Source organism: Microcaecilia unicolor, chromosome 13 (genome assembly GCF_901765095.1).
Source record: "Microcaecilia unicolor chromosome 13, aMicUni1.1, whole genome shotgun sequence".
NCBI classification, from domain to species: Eukaryota; Metazoa; Chordata; class Amphibia; order Gymnophiona; family Siphonopidae; genus Microcaecilia; species Microcaecilia unicolor.
Window position 1 is genome coordinate 98,517,008 of NC_044043.1, and position 23,074 is coordinate 98,540,081.

Here is a 23,074-nt window from a genome sequence, read left to right on the forward strand (position 1 = left end):
AACTTATCGTATGCCATGCTAACTGGCAAGAGGCAATGCCAGGGAAACCGCTGCTATTTAACATATCACTGGTAGCTGTATCCCAGACCGAGTTTCACAGCTTCTGCTTCAAACAAATTGAGCACACGATTATCTTCAATCGGATTTGAAACCCTAAACCACTGAAAGGGCCAAAGTGGCATGGAATCGGCAATCACTAACCCTCAGGACTTGCCTTCCTATCTAGCTCTAAGCTTACTGGGTGGGGGAGGGGGCACTTATTCTAGATTCTATAAACCTTTTCCCCATTGCGCCCACCTACCGCCCCTGTGCAATGTTCCACGGATTGTCTTAAAAACCACAGGCTGCTAACTTCGCGTGCCAGAGATGGCCACAGGGAGGTCCATTAGTTACGGAAATTATTATAGCTTGTGTGGCATCAGCTCCAGTCTCTGGCAACTGGCAGGATGGGCTTTACCAGCTTACACAGTCACACACACACTCTTTCTCATGAAGACGCCTGTCTATTCTCCAAACTTGGACAACTTAGTCTAAGCCTTTCCATGCCACCTGTGTGCTTATGCTGGAGGGGTAATAATGGGGTTTGTGTGTGAGGGGGGGGGAATAGTGGTAGAATAACAAGGGATGCTGCTCAGCATTGAGGTGCAGTAGGTGAGATTTCACAGTACTGGAATAAACAGAGTGTTGCTTAGGGCTGAAGACCTCAAATGACCTATCTTGAGTTTCACACTCGTCTTTCTCTGCAGGTCGGCGGATGGAATATCACTGGCCCGTGGGATAAACATAACTTTCAGGAGACTCTGAGTGTTATTACAGCGCAGTATCACAACTCCCCCTTCTTCTCTATCTACGTTGGCGCAGATTCCAAAAATTCAAGCAGCAATATCATTCAGGTGAGGTCGTCTATAAAATCGGTTGCAGTCCCTACTGTATCTCCTGGGAGAGGCTGAGATGGCAGAAGCCCAGTTCTTTCGCCGGTCACCATTCCTGCCCCATTCCCTATTGCACCTCCCACTGGGCAGTGGAGGCTGTAGGAGTGTAATGATAGCTGAAATGAATTTTGGAGGGTTTCAGCGTGTGGATGCTGTCCGTGGTCACGCATGTTAACTTTCAGCTGTAGGAAGTTTCTCCTTAAATTCAGAAAAGCAGGGACTGTATACTTCTGTATCTGTTTTGATGCAGATGGAAATGTATTATGAGGTTTTTAAAAATGATCCCCATGTGTGCTAGCCCCAGCCACTCATTTTTGTTTTTCTGTAGTGGAAGTGTCTGCACAGTGACTTGCATGGAGGAAGTGGTATAGCCACAGGTTGGACCAGGCCCAGCCAGTTGCCACAGTCCGATATTGTGGATCCCCGAGCTCCACCAGGTGAAAACGCCCAGCATCCCTCCCCCGATGTACCTTTTTAAAATGCCACTTAATTACTGTCAGTGAGGCAGCAACTGATGCACCCTGCTCAGAGCTGGCTTACAGCCTTCCCCCCCCCCCCCCCCCCCCCCCAAATGTAGGCTGTCCTAAGCAGAAACAGGAAGTTATGTCGGAGGGAAGGCTGTGAGTTGGCACAGTTGCTGCTCACTGCTGGTAGAGAAGTAGCATTTTAAAAGCTTTCTTTGGGGGGGGGGGGGGCGGGGTGGATTGAGGGTGGTCTGGGCTGCTGGCTGCTGCCAGACACCTCTCCTATCTCTCCAGCCACCCCTGCCAATGCCCCCACTGCCCCAGTCCTACCTGAGGGGTCCTGGTAGTCTTGGTGGCCTCTGCAGGGGTGGGGCATGTTCTTTCCTGCCCGCTGTGCTGCTGCTATTGTCCTGCCTACCGGCACCACTGTGTTTTTTCAAAATTGCAGCCAAGACTTCCCGCAGTGGTCTTGCAGGTCTTGACAGTCTTGCGACACATCCACAGGGAGTCTCGGCCACCATTTTTAAAATACGGTGGTGCGGGGTGGGGGGAATACTGGTAGCCCAGCGGGCCAGGCAGGAAAGAACATGTCCCGTCCCCCCCCCCCCTTGCTGAGGCCGCTAGATCACGAGCAGCACATCGCAGACAGGTCTTAGGAACAAATACATTGCCCCCCCTTCCCTGTTAGTTAAGTAGAAGAATATATACATAATTGTATTTTTGGTTTTATATCTCTTTTCCAAACAGTGAAATATTAAAAATCATCAATAAAATCTTTAATAGAAAGGTATACAATGTGGTCACCTACAAATGTAGCCATTCAAAAGGGACAATAACCACTTGAGGTAAAAACCCACCTCTGAACCATGTGAGACCAAGTGCCTGGGAGCGAAACAATTTTGGAGTGGCAACAGCAAAATGGGTCTGCTATAAAGACAAAAATAAAATAGTAGCCACCAGTAGATTAAAATAGCTCTTATTTATTAAAATCTGGATGCATCAGCCATGTCGATTCCAAGTGCATCAATAAAAGGCTGTTGACTGCATGGAAGGCGTTTGCTCTGAATGGAGAACAGCCATCTTTGTTCGGAGACTTTTTCCTACTCCAAAAAGTGTGTGTGATAAAATAAAAAAGCAGGCAGGTGTTCACTGTATAGCTCTGTTTTTACCAATGGAAATCCTGCCGCTCATTTTCCAGTTGTAAAGCAGCCAGTAGCCCCTGCCTTTGCTTCTCTCTTCCTGTAAGTGTCGTTGGTAAGCTCTGCATAAGCTGTCAATAGGCAACTGGTTTGGGGGAAGGCTGTAATTATACTTACAACCCCTGGAACGATTTACTTTTCTACTCTTATCCCTGAGAAGATTGGATAGTACTGTCCCGGAGGAAAGCTTTTTTCCTCCTTGTTGGAAACACATTTTGAGACCCTTTCAAATATTTAAAATAGTTGTATTATGTTCTGACACTTTTTTCCTCTAGGTTATATGTATTCAGGATTTGAAGTGGCTGTGCCAGATATATTTGACTCGGGTGTCAAAGTTCAAAAGTCCCTGTTAAAAAAAACCGTGTCTGTTTTCAGATTCATGGTAGAAGTTACCAATTTTGAAATGGCAAGCGATGCTTGTATGCAGATGAAATTCATGTAAATTTTTAGCAAGCACCTTGGGTGGGAAAGCGCCTAGAGCATGCGCAAAACAATCTCTCAGTAAGTGTCTGTATTCTGCACATGCGCAGGAATCTCGCTGCTTGTATTCTCTCCTTTCCCCTACAGTACTTGCTGACTCCACTCTTTTCCCCTGCAGTGCTCTGATGCTGGCTTCACCTTCCTCCTGCAGCTTTCCTGTCTTCCCTCAGGCTGCCCTGATTTTCACTTGGGAATCTCCTTGCTGATGACATAGCGACTTTCCTCAGCCAATTGGCTGTCTGATCCTATAATATCAGCTGGGAGTGGGCAGTGAAACAATTGGACAGTCAATCAGCTGGGGGGAAGCCCCTATGATGTCAGCTGGGGAGAGGGCTTTCAGCAAGAAGGAAATCACTGAGTGAAATTATCAGGGGCAGCCTGCAGAAAGGTGAGAAATCTGCAGGAGGAAGGTGGAGCCAGCCCCTCCCCCCTGCTTGTTTCTCCACCCCTCCGAGCTGGTCTCTGCTCTCAGACAAGTTTTGCTATTGAAAAATGCCAGCAGACTGCTTCTCCCAGAAATCTCTCTCACATGACCGCTCCAGACCGGATGGAAAATTTTGCATGTTAAAGGTAGGCGCTCCTTTCTGTGCATCGCTCGGAATGCTCATTTTAATACTAATCAGCTCGTTGCAATACATTTTGCATAGGATTATCATTGCCTGCTACTGTGATCTGTAAGATGGACACAGAACCCCTTTGTGCATTACTTGCTAAATCATGATTGCTAAACTGGATAGAACCCAGTCAACATGGGACTTATTAAACTTTGTGCATTGTCCCCTTTGTTTTTACATGCTTAGTGAGATATAGCCTCCAAAATTAGTAACGCCAACTGAGGCCTCGCCATTGACCTGTACAGGGGGAATAATCGCTGCCTCCTTTCTGCTCTTATGGCTCTCTTCAGCTGGCACCTTCTAGCTTGAGCCGCTGCCCTTATCACATAGATTCTACAAACATTGGTGTAAAAAAATCACTCTAGTCTCTCCTAGAAATGTTGGTTCCTGTGGAGATGAAGCCTTCAAGATTTTAGAGGCAGGCCAGATGGCTAACGAGGATACCTTTGGAGTAGAGAATGGGGAGGAATGTAATGTAATATGCCCTTTGACCTTAAGACCCAGACCCAGTCGAGCTTTTGTTTCAGGAGATCCACAATGAATATACATAAGGTAAATGGTGTGTCCTGCCTATTCATTGGGTATCCTGAAAACCTGACTGGCTCTGGGGTCCCAGGACAGGTTTAGGAAGCCCTTGGCTACAGGATACCCTTGTAGGACATTCCTTTAGTCTCTACCTAACATTTTCGAGGCACTTTTTTACTAAGAAGGCACTTTCAATCAAAGAAGTGCAAATCTTTGTATCTCTCCCTACTTATAGAAGATTTTCAATTATGTACAGCTGCTTCCCCCCCCCCCCCCCCCCCCCCCCCCCATATTTAGGATTTTCACAGTCTGTAATACACACCATTGCTTGTCGCTGACTCTGTGTTCCTCCCCAACCCTCCTCCTCCTTGTGATTTGCTTTTCAGATTGACCAGTCGGGGTTAGGGTTACCGTCACGAGATTATTACCTGAACAAAACAGAAAATGAGAAGGTAAGGGGAGACGGACAGGCCCTGATGGGCTTGTGTTAGCACCAACTTGAAGTCTTGCCCTCTCTGCCACAGGAGCATGGCTGTTCACAGAGATCATACAATATATATGTTTGAGAAATAGGACGATGCCGGAAGCTGTGCAGGATAATCTCTGAAAGACGAACAAAGGAGTAGAGATTGTGAACGATTCCCTGATAGCTTTCAGCTGATATAGAAGGTAAAATGGTTATCACTACAGTGTACATTCAGGTACAGTGGTATTTTTCTGTCCCTGGAGTTCTCACAATCTGTGTGCCTAAGTCACTGGAGGGTTAAATGGCTTCTCCAGGATCACAGGGAGCAACCGTGGGATTTGAACAGGCTCCCCTGGTTCTCGGCCACTCTTAACTATCAGGCTGCTTCTCCACCACACTAGAGGGGATACACTGCTTTAAGGGATCTGTGTGGCTTCTACAGCGCATGCTAGACTGAAAATCAGGCTGGGTGAAACATGTTTATGGCGGTTGTTCCCAAACCTGGTCCTGGAGGCACCCCAGTCAGGTTTTCAGCATGTCCACAATGAATATTCATGAGAGATTTGCATGCATTGCCTCCACCTCATGCAAATCTCTCAGGAATATTACAAACCCATAATCCTGTTTCCAGCAGTGGCCAATCCAGGTCACAAGTACCTGGCAAAATCCCAAAACAGTACAATACACTTTATGCTGCTTATAAGCAGTGGATTTTTCCAAATTCAATCTTAATAATGGCTTATGGAGTTCTCTTTTTAGGAAGCTACACAAACCTTTTTTTTAAACCTTGCTAAGCTAACTGCTTTTACCACATTCTCTGCCAACAAATTCCAGAGTTTAATTGCATGTTGAGTGAAGAAATATTTTCTCCGATTTGTTGTAAATTTACTACTTTGTAGCTTGGTTGCACACCCCCTAGTCCTAGTATTTTTGGAAAGAGTAAACAAGCGATGCACATCTACCCATTCAACTCCACTCACCTGGATTGGCCACTGTTGGAAACAGGATGATGGGCTTGGACCTTTGGTCTGTCCCAGTATGGTAGTACTTATGTGCTTATGAGAGAGATTTGCATGAGGTGGAGGCAATGCATGCAAATCTCTCATGAATATTCATTTTGGACATGCTGAAAACCTGACTGGGGTGCCTCCAGGACCAGGTTTGTGAACAACCGCCCTAAACATGTTTCTACTACACCTGAAGTTCACCCAGCCTGATTTTCAGTCTAGCATGTGCTGTAGAAGCCACAAAGATCCCTTAAAACGGTGTATCCCCTCTATTGTGGTGGAGAAGCAGACTGATAATTAAGAGTGGCCAAGAACCAGGAGAGCCTGTTCAAATCCCACTGCTGCTCCTTGTGATCTTGGGCAAATCACTTAACCCTCCATTGCCTCAGGTACAAACTTAGATTGTGAGCCTTCCTGGGACAGAGAAATATCCAGGGTACCTGAATGTAACTCACCTTGAGCTGCTACTGAAAAAGGTGTGAGCAAAATATAAATAAATAAATATTTTATAGACCTCTATCATATCTCCCCTCAGCCGCCTTTTCTCCGAGCTGAAGAGCCCTAGCCGCTTTAGCCTTTCCTCATAGGGAAGTTGTCCCATCCCCTTTATCATTTTCATCGCCCTCTCTGAACCTTTTCTAATTCCACTATATCTCTTTTTGAGATGTGGCGACCAGAATTGAAAGTGCGGTCGCATCATGGAGCGATACAAAGGCATACCTACAAAAGATGAACCCAAAAGAACGCTCGGGTCCTTAACAGATATCAGACTGGTATCCTCAAACAAATCTACTGCCTAGGAATATCTAATACAGTAGTGTTAGGCAAGGGTCCAGAACTATGGAACTCGTTACCAATTAAGATCAAACTGATCTGAGCTTCCAAAGTTGTTTGTTTTTTTTTTTTTTTATGCTCCAAGTGGCCACAAAGGGAGTTGAGCAAAGGATGCAAAAGACTCTGTATAACAAAGACATAACTATCCCATTAATGTATTTATTTTCAGTTACCAAGTAATACTTTGTTATGACACATATATACATGTGATAATTCCTCTGTTTAATGTAACAAAATTTTACTCTTCAATGTAACGGTTTTTGAGTTTCAACTGTTAATCCTCTATCCAAACTGGATTTGTTCTTCACCTAAATTAAATTAAAATGCATATGTTCCCCCCCCCCCCCCACAACATTCCACCCATTGGTCCACCTAGAAATTATGGTCTGACTATCCCACAGTGTTAATAAACTACCTCTCCGCCCTGCTTACCCCTTTCCATTTATTGTACCCTGTCTATTTGTTCTTAAAATGTAAACCACATTGAGCCTGCCAGAGGTGGGAAATTGTGGGATATAAGCACTGTCAAATAAATAAATAACTAACTTTGGACCAGGAAAGCCAAATTAAACCATTTTTGTTTGATAGGTCCTGGATGCAGGGCTAGACCTAGGGTAAATCAGAAATCATTCATAGTAGCCTCCTAGTCCTTGGCATGAATTAGCATCCTGCATCCAGGCTTTCTCTAGACCAAATTCCAGTCTGGCATGGAGTGAGACTTCGCCCCTGAATATACACAGTTTCCCCAGCGTTCCTTCCTGCTGGTCCAGCTTTGTTAGCCCGAGGGACAGCCCCACTTTCTCCTCCCCTCTCTCGGGTTGTATCTGAGCCTGAGGAAGATTCATCAACACCTGAAAGACCCCCAATATTCCAGTAGGGCCACCTCTGTATCAAGTAAAAACCTTTTCTCATGACCCCTCCCAGCTTTGTGCATCTAATAGAAATGATCTGGACCACAGGACTGCTAACTTCTGGCCAAATCGTTTGGGTCTACCACAAGCAGTGCCTTATCAAACTTTTTTGTAATTTAAAATTGATTTATACAAACACGGTGCAATAGCATAATAGAACAGGTTCCAGCTAATTATATTAGAGGTTGTTTCTAGAAAAAAAAATCTTTTTATAAAATCTTTTTTTTTCTCCCACCTCACAACCTGCACTCGTGAACCTCCCGTCCCCCCCCCCCCCCCCCAAACACACCTTACTTACTCTTCAGGAATAGTGAATGATAACTTTCCCTGAGATACCACCAACCTCATAGAATTTCTAAGTCCTCCTAAGAGACACCAAATTTCAAGGTCAAACTGCTTACGAGGAAGGAAATCTCAGGTAACCCCATCTCCAATAATGGCCTTGGTACACAAAATCCTGAACTACCTAGCTGCTGATTACCTTTCCTCCGCACTGACCCTTAAAAAAACAGTGCAGATATCGGTTTGACAGTTACAGAGCAGTTCCTTAAATGATCCTAGCACACTCCAGTCTCTGGAAATCCTAGGTGTCGTCGTTGATACGTTGAAACCTTCTGCTCAATGTGCTGCTGCAGCTAAGAAAGCAAATAGAATGTTAGATATTATTAGGAAAGGAATGGAAAACAAAAATGAGGATGTTATAATGCATTTGTATTGCTCCATGGTGCGACCGCACCTCGAATATTGTGTTCAAATCTGGTCGTCGCATCTCAAAAAAGATATATAGTGGAATTAGAAAAGGTGCAGAGAAGGGCGACGAAAATGTTAAATGGGATGGGATGACTTCCCAATGAGGAAAGGCTAAAGTGGCTAGGGCTCTTCAGCTTGGAGAAAAGGCAGCTGAGGGGAGATATGATACAGGTCTATAAAATAATGAGTGGAGTTGAACGGGTAGATGTGAAGCGTCTGTTCACGCTTTCCAAAAATACTAGGACAAGGGGGCGTGTGATGAAGCTACAACGTAGTAAATTTAAAACGAATCGGAGAAAATATTTCTTCACTCAGTGTAATTTAAACAATGGAATTTGTTGCCAGAGAATGTGGTAAAGGCAGTTAGCTTAGCATAGTTTAAAAAAAGGTTTGGACAGCTTCCTAAAGTCCATAGACCATTATTAAATTGGACTTGGGGGAAATCCACTATTTCTGGGATAAGGTATAAAATGTTTTGTACATTTTTGGGATCTTGCCGGGTATTTGTGACCTGGATTGGCCACTGTTGGAAACAGGATGCTGGGCTCGATGGACCTTTGGTCTTTCCCAGTATGGCAATACTTATGTACTTATGTAACCAAAATCTGTTTGGTCTGCTATAACTGGGCTTAAGTTCTGGATTTCACATACACCTCCTCATACTTGGGTCCACACTGTTCTGTTGACCCGAGGACACGCATGCAGACGGGCTGCACGTAGGAAGCCAGGACTGATTCGGGGTTCAGAAGAGCTGCCTGTTAGCCAGCTTGCTGGAGTGCTAAAGCTGGAACTGCTCTCGCCGTCTTGCTCATCCAGCTGCCTAATGGAAAAGCAGCCAAACTGAGATCTGTTTTCTTTCTTCTAGGTGTTGACAGCGTACTTGACTTTCATGGTGCAGCTAGGCGTTATCTTAGGTGGCCAAGAGGAGACCACAAAGCAACAGATGCAACAAATCCTAGACTTTGAGACGGCTCTAGCCAACATCACGATTCCACAAGAGAAGCGTCGGGATGAGGAGGCCATTTACTACAAAATCCCAGCCGGGGAGCTTCAGGTACATGTGTACAAGTGAAAGCCACCTGGTTTCCTCTGTGATGAATGATTGATTTTATTGTGAACATTTATATCCCACATATTCCCACCAAGGCAGGCTCTATGTGGCTTACAATGTCAGGAGAAAGTACAACATAATAGCAACAGGGGAAAAAAAAAAGTAGATAAGGGGAGGGAGGGCAAAACTGAAGGAGGATGGAAGGCGGAGATGCAAAAGATCAAGCAGCTGAGGAGAATGAGCGATCATGTAGGTAGGTCTTCAGGGATTTCTTGAATAGGCTGTGATCAGTGGTCTCTTAACGCTGATGGCAGAGCGTTCCAATAACGGGGAAACTGGAAGCAAAATGAAGAGGCAAAGAGCAGCTTATAACCGTAAGTTCTTGCAGGAAGGAAAGTGAAGATTGAGGTAGGTGCGGGAGGACTGCACGGCGTTCCTGGGTGTGAGGTCGACCAGGCTGTACATGTAGGAAGGAGCGTCTCCATAAATAATCTTGTGTGTAAGGGCACAGACTTTGAACTCAATCCGCTCCTTGATCGGGAGCCAGTGGAGCTTCTCACGAAGGGGCGTTGCTGCCTCAAATCAAGATTTGCCAAATAGCAGTCTCGCCGCCGTGTTCTGCGCTGTCTGGAGTTTTTTTAAGGGCATGTTCCTTACATGGATAAAATGAGAACTTGGTGATCTAGTACATCATAGTAGCAACTGGTTCCAGAGGGGGAGCGTAGCCAGACCTGTTATTTTGGATGGGCCCACCCATAGCTATTCCACTGGGTTCCAGACACACAACGGGACCTCGGTGGCTAAAATTCCCAGTTGAAGTTTTTTTTGTTTTTTTTTAAGAAAACTTGAGCACAGATTGCGTTTAGTGCAATCCGATACGCATTAAACGTTAAGCGTCTGGTCAGTTATGTTTTACTAGCCGTTAAGCCCATTGAAACGGGCGAGATTTGTGTTTTGCAAAATGTAATTCTCACCTCCATCCATCCATATCCAGGAAACCTCCTCTCTCCCCTGCCCTCCCCTCCCCCGATCCATGTCCAGCAACCGTGCTCTGCTGCTGCCTGCAGCACTTCCACACGGATGTGAGAGGCACTGTCATGTCGGTGCAGGGGGCCCGATACGGAGGGGAGCGGCGGCGGCGACAACGTCAGGGGTGTGGGGGGGTGAAGGTTGGTGCGCCAGCGATGTTCCTTCGGCTGAGTGGCAGCGTCCGTTTCCCTCTCTGTTCCACCCTCTGACGTCATCCCGTCTTGACGCGAAGGCGGGACAGAGAGAGAAGTCTCTACTGTGCATTTGCGGGTGAGTCAGTCACTTGTCATTTATATGTTTGATTTTTTTGTGGAAGATGCCACTTGATTCTTTTCATACTTAAATGTTATAACCACCTTGATGAAAATGCAGCAGATGTCATGTTTTGAAGTAAATTTTTGAAAAGCCATTTTTGCACATGATGCAGTCATATGCCAAGGTGCCAAAATTGGGCAACTGGGATTTCAGACAACACGAGATCTCTTGGCATCTAGTCCAGCTCCTCAGTATTTTCTATCTCCAGCACGTGGATGGAGATAGTCCATTTGCTCCTGGTCCAGTTGGTCATCATGATGCGTTTCTGGGACCTGCAGCACTGTTTTCAATGGGTAGTACCAGGGACTCCAAACCCCACGCTGCCTTGGGATGTAAGTTGAAAAGCCAGGAATGGCCGAAGTCTCCCTCCTGGGACTGTGTATGGAAACGGTGCATCAGACAGGTTTTCTAACCACTTATATTGCATGCATGCAGCCTGCATACAGGTACTTCGTGGTACTGGGCAGAGGTGTTACTGGGGATGGTTAGGAAGGAGCTTTATTTGTAACATAAACTCTGCGTTCCTGGAGAATTTTGTTAAAACAGAAGCATGTGCATCTTTGTGCTAATGTCCAAGGTTTATGTACTTCTGAAGTATGCACACAAGTTATAAGATTCTCCTAAGTGTCCAGGATTCTGGACCTCCTTCCTACATCAGAATGCAAGATGGTACGTGTTTAGGTATATTTGACGGCTGTAGGACAAGGCCTGAATGGGACGTGAATGGAGCCCACAGTGCTGATCATCTACTACTTATCATTTCTATAGCGCTACAAGGCATACGCAGCGCTGTACACCATACACAAAAGACAGTCCCTGATCTACAGATATTTATTAGAGCACCTTTTCCCAGCTCTTTCCTGGAGGCACACAAAGCCAGTCAGATTTTCAGCATCACCCATTGGAAATTCCTGCGAGTCTGAATGCAGTGGGTTTCTGGATTTTTTTCACATTTTCATTGCAGTGCCTGGAAAGCAACTGGTTTGGGAAATTGTTAGAGGCACAACACTATTCTAGTTATTCAGTGTAGGCATTACTATACCCTTCTGTTACAGGACCACTTTGGCATCACAGTAGCTCATGAAACTACTGGTGGAGAATTTGATATTTGTACAATTGAGTGAATTGGGGCAGGCAGGAAACACACACTTCCATTACGTAGCTTCCCACTATTCCAGAACGTGTGGGATAGTTGTGTCCTTCAACCAGCAGGGTGGAGATGGGGACCTGAAAACTGAGCTGAGACATCTCTTGGCATCCAGTTCAGCTCCTCAGTATTTTCTATCTCCAGCACTTGGATGGACACACTTTTCAGCCTGAGTGATTTGCTTCTGGTTCAGTTGGTCAACTGGTCCTCAGTTTAGCTTTGCGGGTGGCTTGAGAATGCAGAGGTTTATATCTGGAGGTCTTCATATCCCTGTCTCTGGTGCCCTGTGAATTTACTTCTTCCCTCCATGCACCTCTGCCCTGTTTTCTGTGAACTCTTTTCCAGCACAACAACCTTTAAGGTTCGCTAGAGAGCATGGGACAGAGTATCGATCCTGATTCCTTCTCATCTGGGGTAAGACTTGTGGAGACTGGGGGGGGGGGGGGAAATAGCCAGCAGTGGTAAGTTTGACTCGGAACTGCTTGGAGGGCTGCAGAGGAGGGATTCTGACTCGCTGCTTGGGATTGTTGTGGTGAGCTTGTGCCAGTCGGGGTGAATGGCAACTCCCATGGGAGGCAGTCAAGCCGTTTTCCCACTGAGGGACACCCCCAGCTGGCATTGGGGCAGTACCCGCAAGCTGGGAATCCCGCAGGATGTGGGGGGAAACGGTGGGCGACAGCATGTCTTTGGATTTGGTGCAACATGCGAATGTCCTGGGAACTTCAGGCTCTCTGACAGGGCCGGTGCACAGTTTGATGCAGGAGAGCACTGGAACGGGAGCCATTTTGTTTGGGGCCAACTGGCAGTGAGGTATAGCCTCTGATCACAAGCGGAGCACAGCTGCCATTTTACAACCTCAGGGCTCAACAGAGCATTCAACTACACTGGTATAACTACTACTTATTTCTATAGCGCTACTAGACAGATGCAGCACTGTACACTTGAACATGAAGAGACAGTCCCTGCTCGACAGAGCTTACAATCTAATTAGGACAGACAGGACAAATAAGGGACAAGGACAAAGAGTAGCAAGATTCCAGAATCCCAGAGTAGCAAGATTCTGGAATCCCACTGTAGCAACATTCTGTGCGGAATCCCAAAGAGTAGAAAGATTCCGGAATCCCAAAGACTACTACTACTACTACTCATCATTTCTATAGCACTACTAGACGTACGCAGCGCTGTACACTTGAACATGAAGAGACAGTCCCTGCTCGACAGAGCTTACAATCTAATTAGGACAGACAAACAGGACAAATAAGGGATAAGGACAAAGAATAGCAAGATTCTGTGCAGAATCCCAAAGAGTAGCAAGATTCCGGAATCCCAAAGAGTAGCAAGATTCCGGAATCCCAAAGAGTAGCAGGATTCTAGAATCCCAAAGAATGGCAAGATTCCGTGCAGAATTCCAAAATCCCAAAGACTACTACTACTACTTATACTTATCATTTCTATAGCGCTACTAGACGTACGCAGCGCTGTACACTTGAACATGAAGAGACAGTCCCTGCTCGACAGAGCTTACAATTTAATTAGGACAGACAAACAGGACAAACAAGAGATAAGGGAATATTAAAGTGAGGATGATAAAATAAGGGTTCTGAACAAGTGAATAAAGGTTAAGAGTTAAAAGCAGTATCTTTTCTCCAGCATTTGTCTGATGTAAGCAATATATTTACTGAAGCAGGGACAAGTGAAGTTTCTGCAAGAGGCTTCAGTTTCTCACCCCACTGCCCCTCCAGCTCCTGTGAGATCTCATATAGACCTCCAGAAATGGGCAAATGAGGGTCTCTGCTTCTAATGTGGCCTTAGTTTATTCAGAAGAAGCATGGTTGAAGGAGGTTAGAGGAGGGAGATGACCCAAAAGTATTGGGGGGGAGGGGTTTTCAGTGCTTTGAGTAGCCACCTGCTTCGGCATCAGGCTACTCCTAAGGCCTTCCTGGAGTGGAGGAGCAGCCTGAGAACCTGGGGGAACCAGGTTCAATTCCTATTTCAGCTCCTTTTGACTCTGGGCAAGTCACTTAACCCTCCATTGCCCCAGGTGTAAAATGAGTGCCCGTATATAATATGTAAAATACTTTGATTATAACCACAGAAGGTGGTTTACCAAATCCCATACACTTTCCCTTTCCCATCCTGAAATCCAAGGCTGATTACAGTAGAATGTGTCTTACCAGATGAGGGGTTGAGTGGAAAGAGCCATGGCTCGCCTCTACCCATTGGTTCCAGAGGAGAAAGAAATTGCAGCTTCCCAGAGTGGACCCACTTTTTAAGACGGTGACAAAGACCACCTTACCATTAGAAGGGGTATTGCCCTAAAGACCTACAGGATAGGAAGCTAGAAGGCTCGCTGAAACAAGCCTCTTCGCACCTTCAAGCAACAGTGTGCAGCTCATTCATGGCAACAGCATGCCTGAAGTGACATCAGCAAGATGGGTGCCATAACCCCCAGCTGGAAGTGGGGTTGGCCTTCTTGGCGCATGCTGTTTATAATATGTTATGGATTACGGCCTACAGTATGTCTTCAGCTGTCATGGCACATCAGCAGCTCTGGTTGTGGCATTGGGCAGCGGATGCAGCATCAGTCATGGTTTAGTTAAACTGCCCTTTTGGGTCAAGTGACTATTTGGAGAAGATCTTGGTGAAAGAACTGGGGGGAAACTAATCCACAGTGGGTTGCTGGAAGATAAGCCAAAGCCTCTGGTCATCCATCTTCAAGGTCTCTTGATCTAGGTTTTGAGACAGTAGAAATATGGTCAGAAGTCTCGCTTTCTTTCAGGCACATCAATCTTCCTTTCATGCGGACAGGAAGGCCTCCCCTCAGAGCGTCCAGTGCCTCTAGAGCTTTGCAATGATGGGAGGCTGCTTCACTTTTCTCTTCTTCTGGTGGGAAGACATCTTCAGGAATTTTGGGAGTGGGCCAAAATCGTGTCAGACCAGTGGGTTCTGGATTTTCTTACAGAAGGTTACAAATTGGAGTTCTCCCGCCTGGTCCCTCTCTTCTTGCAGCCTTCTAGTCAAAAGGGAACCAAGGCGGTTGAGGTTCAGGCCTCCATAGATCCCTCGCTAGGCCGAACAGGGACAAGGCAGATGCTCTGTCTGCTTCATTGTCCCAACGAAGGAAGCCACCTTTCATCCAGACTTAGATCTCAAAGGTCTAAACAGCTGCTTCCAAGTGTTCTGCTTTTGCATGGAGACACTAAGCCATCATAACCTCTGTTCAAGTGGGAGAATTTCTTCTTTAAATTAATAAATACTTGTTCTTAACTTTTTTTTTTTAATAACATAAGCAATTAAAGTTTACATGTCCTGCATAAGCTCAAGCTGCACCATATACAATTAATACTGTACCTAGTAATCAACCTCACTTTTTGAACCATACCTCTTCATTTCCCTCTCCCTTATTAACCCCTCCCCCAATCCCGCCTTCTTTAACAGAACCTATGCCACTAATTAAACAAGCAAATGGTTTCATTACATTAAATGACGTCAAAGATCCCCAGATTTTCTTCCATCAGCCAATGCAGTTGTCATAGCCGAGACACTCATTCTACGGATATAATTCAGCCTAACTTTCCAGACTTGTAAGGAGGGCGGTTCCAGCTGGCCTCTAGTGTTAACTTTGCCGCATTCAAAAAGTTCTGCATAAGGATGACCTGTGCCCACTTCACCCCTGGTATATCCCTATTAAAAAAAGATACCCAGATCCCAGGGCACCAGATGCCCTGTGCATCTACAGATCCGGTACTGCACACTTTTCCAGGAGCCCTTAGCTTTGGGGGAAATCCACCATACATGGTACACCGCATGTTGAAAAGGATCACATTGCACCAGGGTTGAATAATTCTCATAGCCCCAGAGGCCATGGTACGCAGACCTGATTCGACTACTGGATGGGGGTCCTCTTGGTCTTCCACAGATACACAGCCTACTGAAGCAAGGACCGGTGCTCATGGAGGATCTGTGCCCCTTTGATCTTATAGCTTGGCCATTGAAAGGGTTTGGCTGACCAAATCAAAATAATTTTGGTCTCATTGCTACCTTGCTTCAGGCTCAAACGCTGTACATCCATGGTGATGGATGGTTGAGGGCTGGTGTTCTGAGTGCAGACTTTCTGCCTTCTCTGTTCAGATTGCACACATCCTGTTGTTTCTCCAAGGAGGCCTTCAGAAAGAATTGGTGTTTTTGAGTTCTCTAAAAGTTCAGGTTGCAGTTTTGGGCCTGTTTCAGGGACCGACTAAAGAAGAAATCTTGCAGCTCACCTGGATATTGTTAGATTCTTGTGGGGAGTGGTCTGCTTGCATCATCCCTTTCGTACACAGTGTCCAGAGTAGAACCTTAATTTAGTCCTTCAGGCTCTCTGCAAAAGCCTCCTTTTTGAACTACTCTGGAAGGCCTCCTCGAAAGATTTTATGCTAAAGACAGCATTCTTGGGTGGCTGTTGTGTCGGCACATAGGGTTTCTGAGCTTCAGGCTCTCTTCAGGATCCCTTTCTCCATTTTTGAGGCGAAGGTCTCCATGTACACAGTTCTATCCTAACTTCAAAAGTGGTATCAGCATTTCATCTCAACCAACCAATCTGGAGCTTCTGTCCTTTCACAGAGAGGATGACGAGGCTCTGTATCCTTCCTGGCAGCTTCTTGGTGTGCCTAGTCCTCATTTAGATATTGGGAACTCACAAATGAATTTCACAAGTGACAATGTGCTTTTTGATCTACCCACAATTTCTAGATGGCAGAAGGAGACTATCATGTCAGCTTACTTGCTTGTGGGGAAGCAGACTCCTTAGGCCTTGGGGGCTGTTTCTCTGAGGTGTACAGCGACATCCTGGGTGGAGACTACCTTACTATATCTGGATATTTGCAAGGCGGTGATGTGGTCAAGGCGTATTTTTGGCAACCACTACAGAGTGGAGGTTGCAGCACACTCGGAAACCCTATGTCCTAAGGGCCAGGGGCTCAAGACAATCTGCTGCCTGGAGCAAGATATGAGCTGCCACCCTGCCCTGCTCCCCTTCTCTTCCCAACTCCCTTCCCCAAAATTACCTTTCCTGTTATGCTCTTGTTTTTCAAAAGAAAGCAGTGGCAGCAACTCCCATAGGGCTGCCCTGCTGCCAGTCCCAGCTCCTCTGCAGGCGGCCCGCCTCTCTGATGTAATTTCCTGTTTCTTCAGAGGTGGGCTGCCCATACTGGAGAGAAGGGGCCAGGACCAGTGGCAGGGCAGCCTATGGGAATCCCTGTCATCGCCTTCCTTTTTGAAAAACAAGAACAGAAAAGAAAGAGAACTTTGGGGAAGGGGGTTGAGGAGGGAAGGGTTGGGGGTGATGTCACCTCCAAAAGAATGCCACCTGAGACTACCGCCTCAGTTGGCCTAATGGTAGGGCTGCCACTGCTCAGGGCGGCGGTGCCAGAATCCCACCCACTCTAGGGACTTCTTTTATACATCCCACAGGTTCTGGAATATGGGAAGCTACATAATGGCGGGAGAAATTAGGTCTTAACCTGATCATTTCTTTCCATTAGTCCTTTCCATTATTCCAGAGGCCTGCCTGAGGTTTCTGAGTCGTTTAATCAGTGCGAAGTAATGGGCCAAATAAGTCAGTTTGCATGGTACTTCTTGCATATCTCTTCTACAAGCTATCCAGAGGTGAGGTCCACACAGATTTGCCCATCTAGTTAGTATTACGTTAGTGAGGTGTTTAAGGCTGTGTGTGTTCTGAGTATTGTCCTTACTGCTTGTCTACGTAAATAATGAGGAGCTGGACTGGATGCCAAGAGTTCTCAGCTCAGTTTTTAGTTCTCTATCGCCACCTGCTGGTTGATGGACACAAGTATCCCACAGTTTCTAGAATAATGGCAAGGACTAATGGAAAGAAAATTACTAGGTAAGACCTAATTTCTCCTTTCGAAATACAAGTGAAAAAGGCCGTTAAATTTAAATGACACACTTAACTTGCTCTGGCAATCTGCTGCTGTTTAGCTTCTCCATTTACAGCTATGGCTAATGAGGTGTTACTTAGAAGCCCAGAAGAGCTTAATATATTAACTCTTACCTTGGTTCTGCTGCTCTTCAGACCCTCCCTTGTGATAACCAATGCATGCAGAGTTTACATTGCTTGTTTTGGAACAGTATGCATGTTAGCATAAGCTGTGTGTTCTTGTAGTGTTGGCTAAGCCTGGTTTTACTGTTCAGTGAAAGCCCATGTAGCATTGTTTTGTGAAAGTGGTAATCGATCTAGTGAAAGGCTACTTTAGAAGCAGTAGCCCTGAAATGGTCATCTACAGTTCGTCTAATTTTTAGAGTAACTGGGGTGATGACGCTTGCTTGATCTGATTGGTTGGTCACTTTTTAATGAGCTGCATGCCAGGCTGTGATTGGCCTAAATAGTATGTGGTGTAACTTAAGATATTCCAACATGGTTGACTCAAGGAAGGTGAAGAACTGCAGAAGACCAGATCAAAAATGTTCACCACCATAGGGTGTACACATTTTCTGAAAGATGTGGGATTTGGGGGGGGGGGGGGGGGGGGGGGGGCAGCTGCAGGATAGTTTGTTCCCTGCAGCATGGAGCCATTGAATGTCTCTTGTGTTCTTCATGTAGACATTGGCACCGGCGGTTGATTGGATGTTCTTGCTGAACAGCATCTTCTACCCTATGAAAATTAATGAGTCTGAGCTGGTGGTGGTCTATGCTAAGGAATACCTGACCGAAGTCTCCAACCTCATTAACTCCACAGATAAGAGGTAATAGCGGTATAGTCTGGGGTGGGGGGGTAGGGCGGGCCACCATCCATTTCTCTATTCTCTCCCATAATCCCCCCCCCCCTTCAATTTTACGTTTGCTGGCGGGGATACCTGAGCACCGCAGGCCAAACCTCCCCTGATGTGAAGTAGTTGGCATTGTGCACAAGGAGCACTGGTATCTGTGGCTGGAAATTACACTGCTGACCTCACATCAGGTGAGGTTTAGGCCACAAGGCTTGGGCTTCCCCATGAGCCATTTAGGGCACTGTAGTTTGGGGAGGTAGGGCAAGGCCGGTGTAATAGTTCAGCTCTGCCAAAAAGCCTCTGACTAAGATGGCTGTGTCGTCCTGATTTTCACTTCCTCCTCCCCCCCACCCCCAATTATGGATCTGTGGTCTCTTTCCATTAGAGAAAAATAACTGCATAGGTCTAGCTAGATCTGGCCTCAGCAGGCTTCACAGGCAGTTCAGATTCAGCTCTGGTCTTAACACACTTGCGGACTTATCCACAGAATGAAAATGTTACCCCCTCCCACACCCACTTCTGAAATCTGGCTCCCATTCATTATTGTACCGCTTAAGTTTTAAGGTTGGTGATCAGATTTTGCTGTTTAGGTCACATCCTTTACACTGTTCTCAGCAACACTTACTGTCCCTTTACATCTACAGATACCCCAGTCTTGCCAGATTCACCTACTGCTGTTAGTGCCCCCCTATTCGTTGGGAACTTCGGTGCCCCTCAACCTTCGGGCAGAACTTTTATTTAACAACTTCAAGGTGGCCCTGAAATCATTTATTTTTTTACTAAGTCATTTTTGCTGAATGACAAATGACTGTTTTGCACAAAATGCTTGTGGCCCTGGGCTGCCCCTTGCTGGTGTGTTCCTTACTGTCGTTCCCTGCTCTTTTTTGTTGTTTCTCTTGAATTTAATTATCTCCTGCCCCTCTATCCCCTCTCCTCTTTATGTGAGCATTGTAACCTAGCTCCCTATGTGGTTTTCTTCCTTCTTTTCCTTTTCCTTCTTTTCAATCTTCGTTTTATACTTAATTTTGTGACCCACTTAGATATTACTGATTTGCACTATGTTAAATAAAATTGAACCTTACTCTCCTGATTTCCAGCTCAGCTGAGCCCTCTTCAGTCTCTGTCCTGAGGCAGAGGTGCCATGTGACTTTTTCCATTTCCGTGTATTATGCCATTCATAAGCCTTAACTTTTTCCCCATTTGACATGAGCACTACAGGTACCAGAATGCATCTGGGGAGAGGGTGAGTTGCAACCAGGAATGTTGGGTGACAGCACAGTGATAAGGAAGGCCAGGGCTAGTTCTCCATCACCTGTGATCTGTTGTCATTTTTTTTAAATCCTCTGCTGTCAATTTTTAAAATCCTCTACCTTCCCCTAACTATCTCAATTAAGGACCCCACTGGAACTTTACTCTTAACAACCCTGTTCCTTTGGCACACAGGGACTTGTCTACTGTCATAGGGTTACAGCCCAATCGTTGAACCAGCTGGTTAGTCAGGTTTCCGTGATGGCAGAGTAACTACTGAGGTAATTAAATTTGCTGATGACACAAAGTTATTCAAAGTCGTTAAATCACGGGAGGATTGTGAAAAATTACAAGAGGACCTTACGAGACTGGGAGACTGGGCATCTAAATGGCAGATGACGTTTAATGTGAGCAAGTGCAAAGTGATGCATGTGGGAAAGAGGGACCCGAATTATAGCTACGTCATGCAAGGTTCCACGTTAGGAGTCACGGACCAAGAAAGAGATCTAGGTGTCGTCGTTGATGATACATTGAAACCTTCTGCTCAGTGTGCTGCTGCGGCTAAGAAAGCAAATAGAACGTTAGGTATTATTAGGAAAGGAATGGAAACAAAAATGAGGACGTTATAATGCCTTTGTATCACTCCATGGTGCGACCGTACCTTGAATATTGTGTTCAATTCTGGTCGCCGCATCTCAAAAAAAGATATAGTAGAATTAGAAAAGGTGCAGAGAAGGGCAACGGATGATAAAGGGGATAGGACAACTTCCCTATGAGGAAAGGCTAAAGCGGCTAGGGCTCTTCAGCTTGGAGAAAAGGCGGCTGAGGGGAGATATGATAGAGGTCTATACAATGAGTGGAGTGGAACGGGTAGATGTGAAGCGTCTGTTTACGCTTTCCAAAAATACTAGGACTAGGGGGGCATGCGATGAAGCTACAAAGTAGTCAATTTAAAACGAATATGAGAAAATATTTCTTCACTCAACGTGTAATCAAACTCTGGAATTCATTGCCAGAGAATGTGGTAAAGGCAGTTAGCTTAGCAGAGTTTAAAAAAGTTTTGGACGGCTTCCTAAAGGAAAAGTCCATAGACCGTTATTAAATTGGACTTGGGGAAAGTGCACTATTTCTTGGATAAGCAGTATAAAATGTTTAGTACTTTTTTGGGATCTTGCCAGGTATTTGTGACCTGGATTGGCCACTGTTGGAAACAGGATGCTGGGCTTGATGGACCTTCAGTCTGTCCCAGTATAGCAATACTTATGTACTTATTTCTATTACATAAATGAGCTATAAACTCTCCCCAGTGATTTAAAATCTGGGGAATATAGGTAGATAATATTCTAGCCTTAACAACCTCAGATTAACTATCTTATTCAGAAGTTTTTCTGCCTTTACGAAAACTAAGCCTAAGCCTTATTCAGAAATATTTTCGAATTTGAGGAATGAATTTCTTAAGACCAACTCTCTATCTGGACAGACATGACTTGAGCTGTCAACCCCTCTACCCAAGCAGAAGACCCCTCCCCCTGGTGAAATGCATGTAAGCCACACAGAACTGAGTACCAACTCTGATTAATATGGGGTACAAATTTAATGTAATGTAAAAATAATATAATTCAGATTATTAACCCAGGTGCTGATGCTAAAGCAGTTGGATTACTATAGCATCTACTACCTGGGATGCTCTCGGCAACAACTAAAAAAGTTACAAACTATTTAAAACACTGCTGTTCATCTCATTTCCTCACTGGAAATATGATAGGGTTTCTCAGTATTAGAAAACGTCACTGGTTGCCCATAGAAGTGCAGATTCTATTCAAGCTGGCTAGTTTTCTCTACAAAATGTTATATGGCCTAGAACTGTCTTATGTATATCAACGTGGTTCTTGCTAAATCAGTTAGTCGCAGGTTACCAGCTCCAGTTACACACGTTTCCCCTCTCCAAAGGATAAAAAGCAGCTCAAGCTGTTGAATTCTCTTGGGCGTTTCAAGTTGCCAAAATCTGGAAAGACTCCTCTGTTTTATTTCATAATGCTCATTCCTATGTAGATGTTAGGAAAAAGTTTAAAATCTGGTTATTTAGAACATTTGTGTTTACGTAGCATTAATTTCATTTTTGAATATTGATTTTATTGTCAAAATCCTGAGACCATCGACCAACTACCTGTTCCCTTGACTCCTGCCCATCAAAGATGGTGCAGCAGGCAAGTATGGGCCTCGTAGAAGGTGCCACAAAAATTGTGAACTCCTCTCTTTCTAATGGGCAACTACCAACAGCATTAAAAAGGGCAGTGGTTCGCCCTCTGCTGAAGGAAAACAACCTTGACCAGGACAAACTTGAAAGTTTACTGGCTAGCATCCAACATCCCATTTCTAGGGAAACTCATAGAACAAACAGTCTGTGTTCAACTCAGTGACTGGCTAGAAGAGAGAAACTGGCTAGATCCATGTCAACTGGATTCAGACCTGGTTGTAGAACAGAAATGGTTCTCGTATCCCAACTAGATGATCTTCACAAAAACCAAGATAGAGGATTTGCCTCTGTTGGTACTGCTAGATTTCTCAGCAGCTTTTGACACTGTGGATCATGATATGTTAGCACGACTGACACAGGTATCTATGGAACAGTATTTGCTTGGTTCAGATCCTACCTATCAGAAAGGCAACAATCCATAATGTTTGGCAGCAACTCATCAGCACCATGGACATTGACCTGCGGGGTACCACAAGGATCGATACGGTCACCTATTCTGTTCAATATCTACCTCAAGCCATTAGCTGAGCTAATTCGGTCAATGGACACTCAGTTCTACATCTACGCGGATGATGTGCAGCTACTTATACCCATTGAACCTGACTTACCTACAGCCCTGAATAAACTGATTACCTAACATCAAGTTCAAGAATGGGCTAAACACAACAAACTTTGCCAGAACCCAAGTAAAGCCGTGCTTCTCTGGGTCCCTAACACAAGTGGATACATACCTGACATCAAAATCCCTTTTGGGAAGTACGAACTCCCCCTCAAATCATAAGTCAGGAACCTTGGAATACAGGTAGATTCGACACTTACTCTGATTCCCCAAATCCAAGCAACCTTCAAGAGCTGCTTCTACTATTTGCGACAGCTACGCTGCCTCTCTCCTTACATCAAGAAGGTAAATCTTATCCCAGTTGTGCATGCCATGGTAACATCAAGACTGGATTACTGCAATGCACTATACAATGGTCTGACTACAAAGGGCCTGCACCAGCTCCAGCTGATTCAGAATGCAGCAGCAAGACTCATAGAAGGTTGCAAACGACATGACCACATCACACCATTTTTGAA

At 45.3% G+C, this 23,074-nt stretch overlaps 1 protein-coding gene across 4 annotated transcripts in view; it reads left to right on the forward strand.

Annotated features, from left to right (window-relative positions):
- Positions 1 to 23,074, forward strand: part of ECE1 (endothelin converting enzyme 1) — a 119,960-nt gene that overhangs the window by 74,125 nt on the left and 22,761 nt on the right. For all 4 annotated transcript variants that reach the window (XM_030222357.1, XM_030222359.1, XM_030222358.1 and 1 more), the window contains 4 exons: positions 747 to 893; positions 4,601 to 4,666; positions 9,048 to 9,236; positions 18,326 to 18,468. In XM_030222357.1, coding sequence (XP_030078217.1) covers positions 747 to 893; positions 4,601 to 4,666; positions 9,048 to 9,236; positions 18,326 to 18,468 — 545 coding nt within the window. The remainder of the gene's footprint in view (positions 1 to 746; positions 894 to 4,600; positions 4,667 to 9,047; positions 9,237 to 18,325; positions 18,469 to 23,074) is intronic.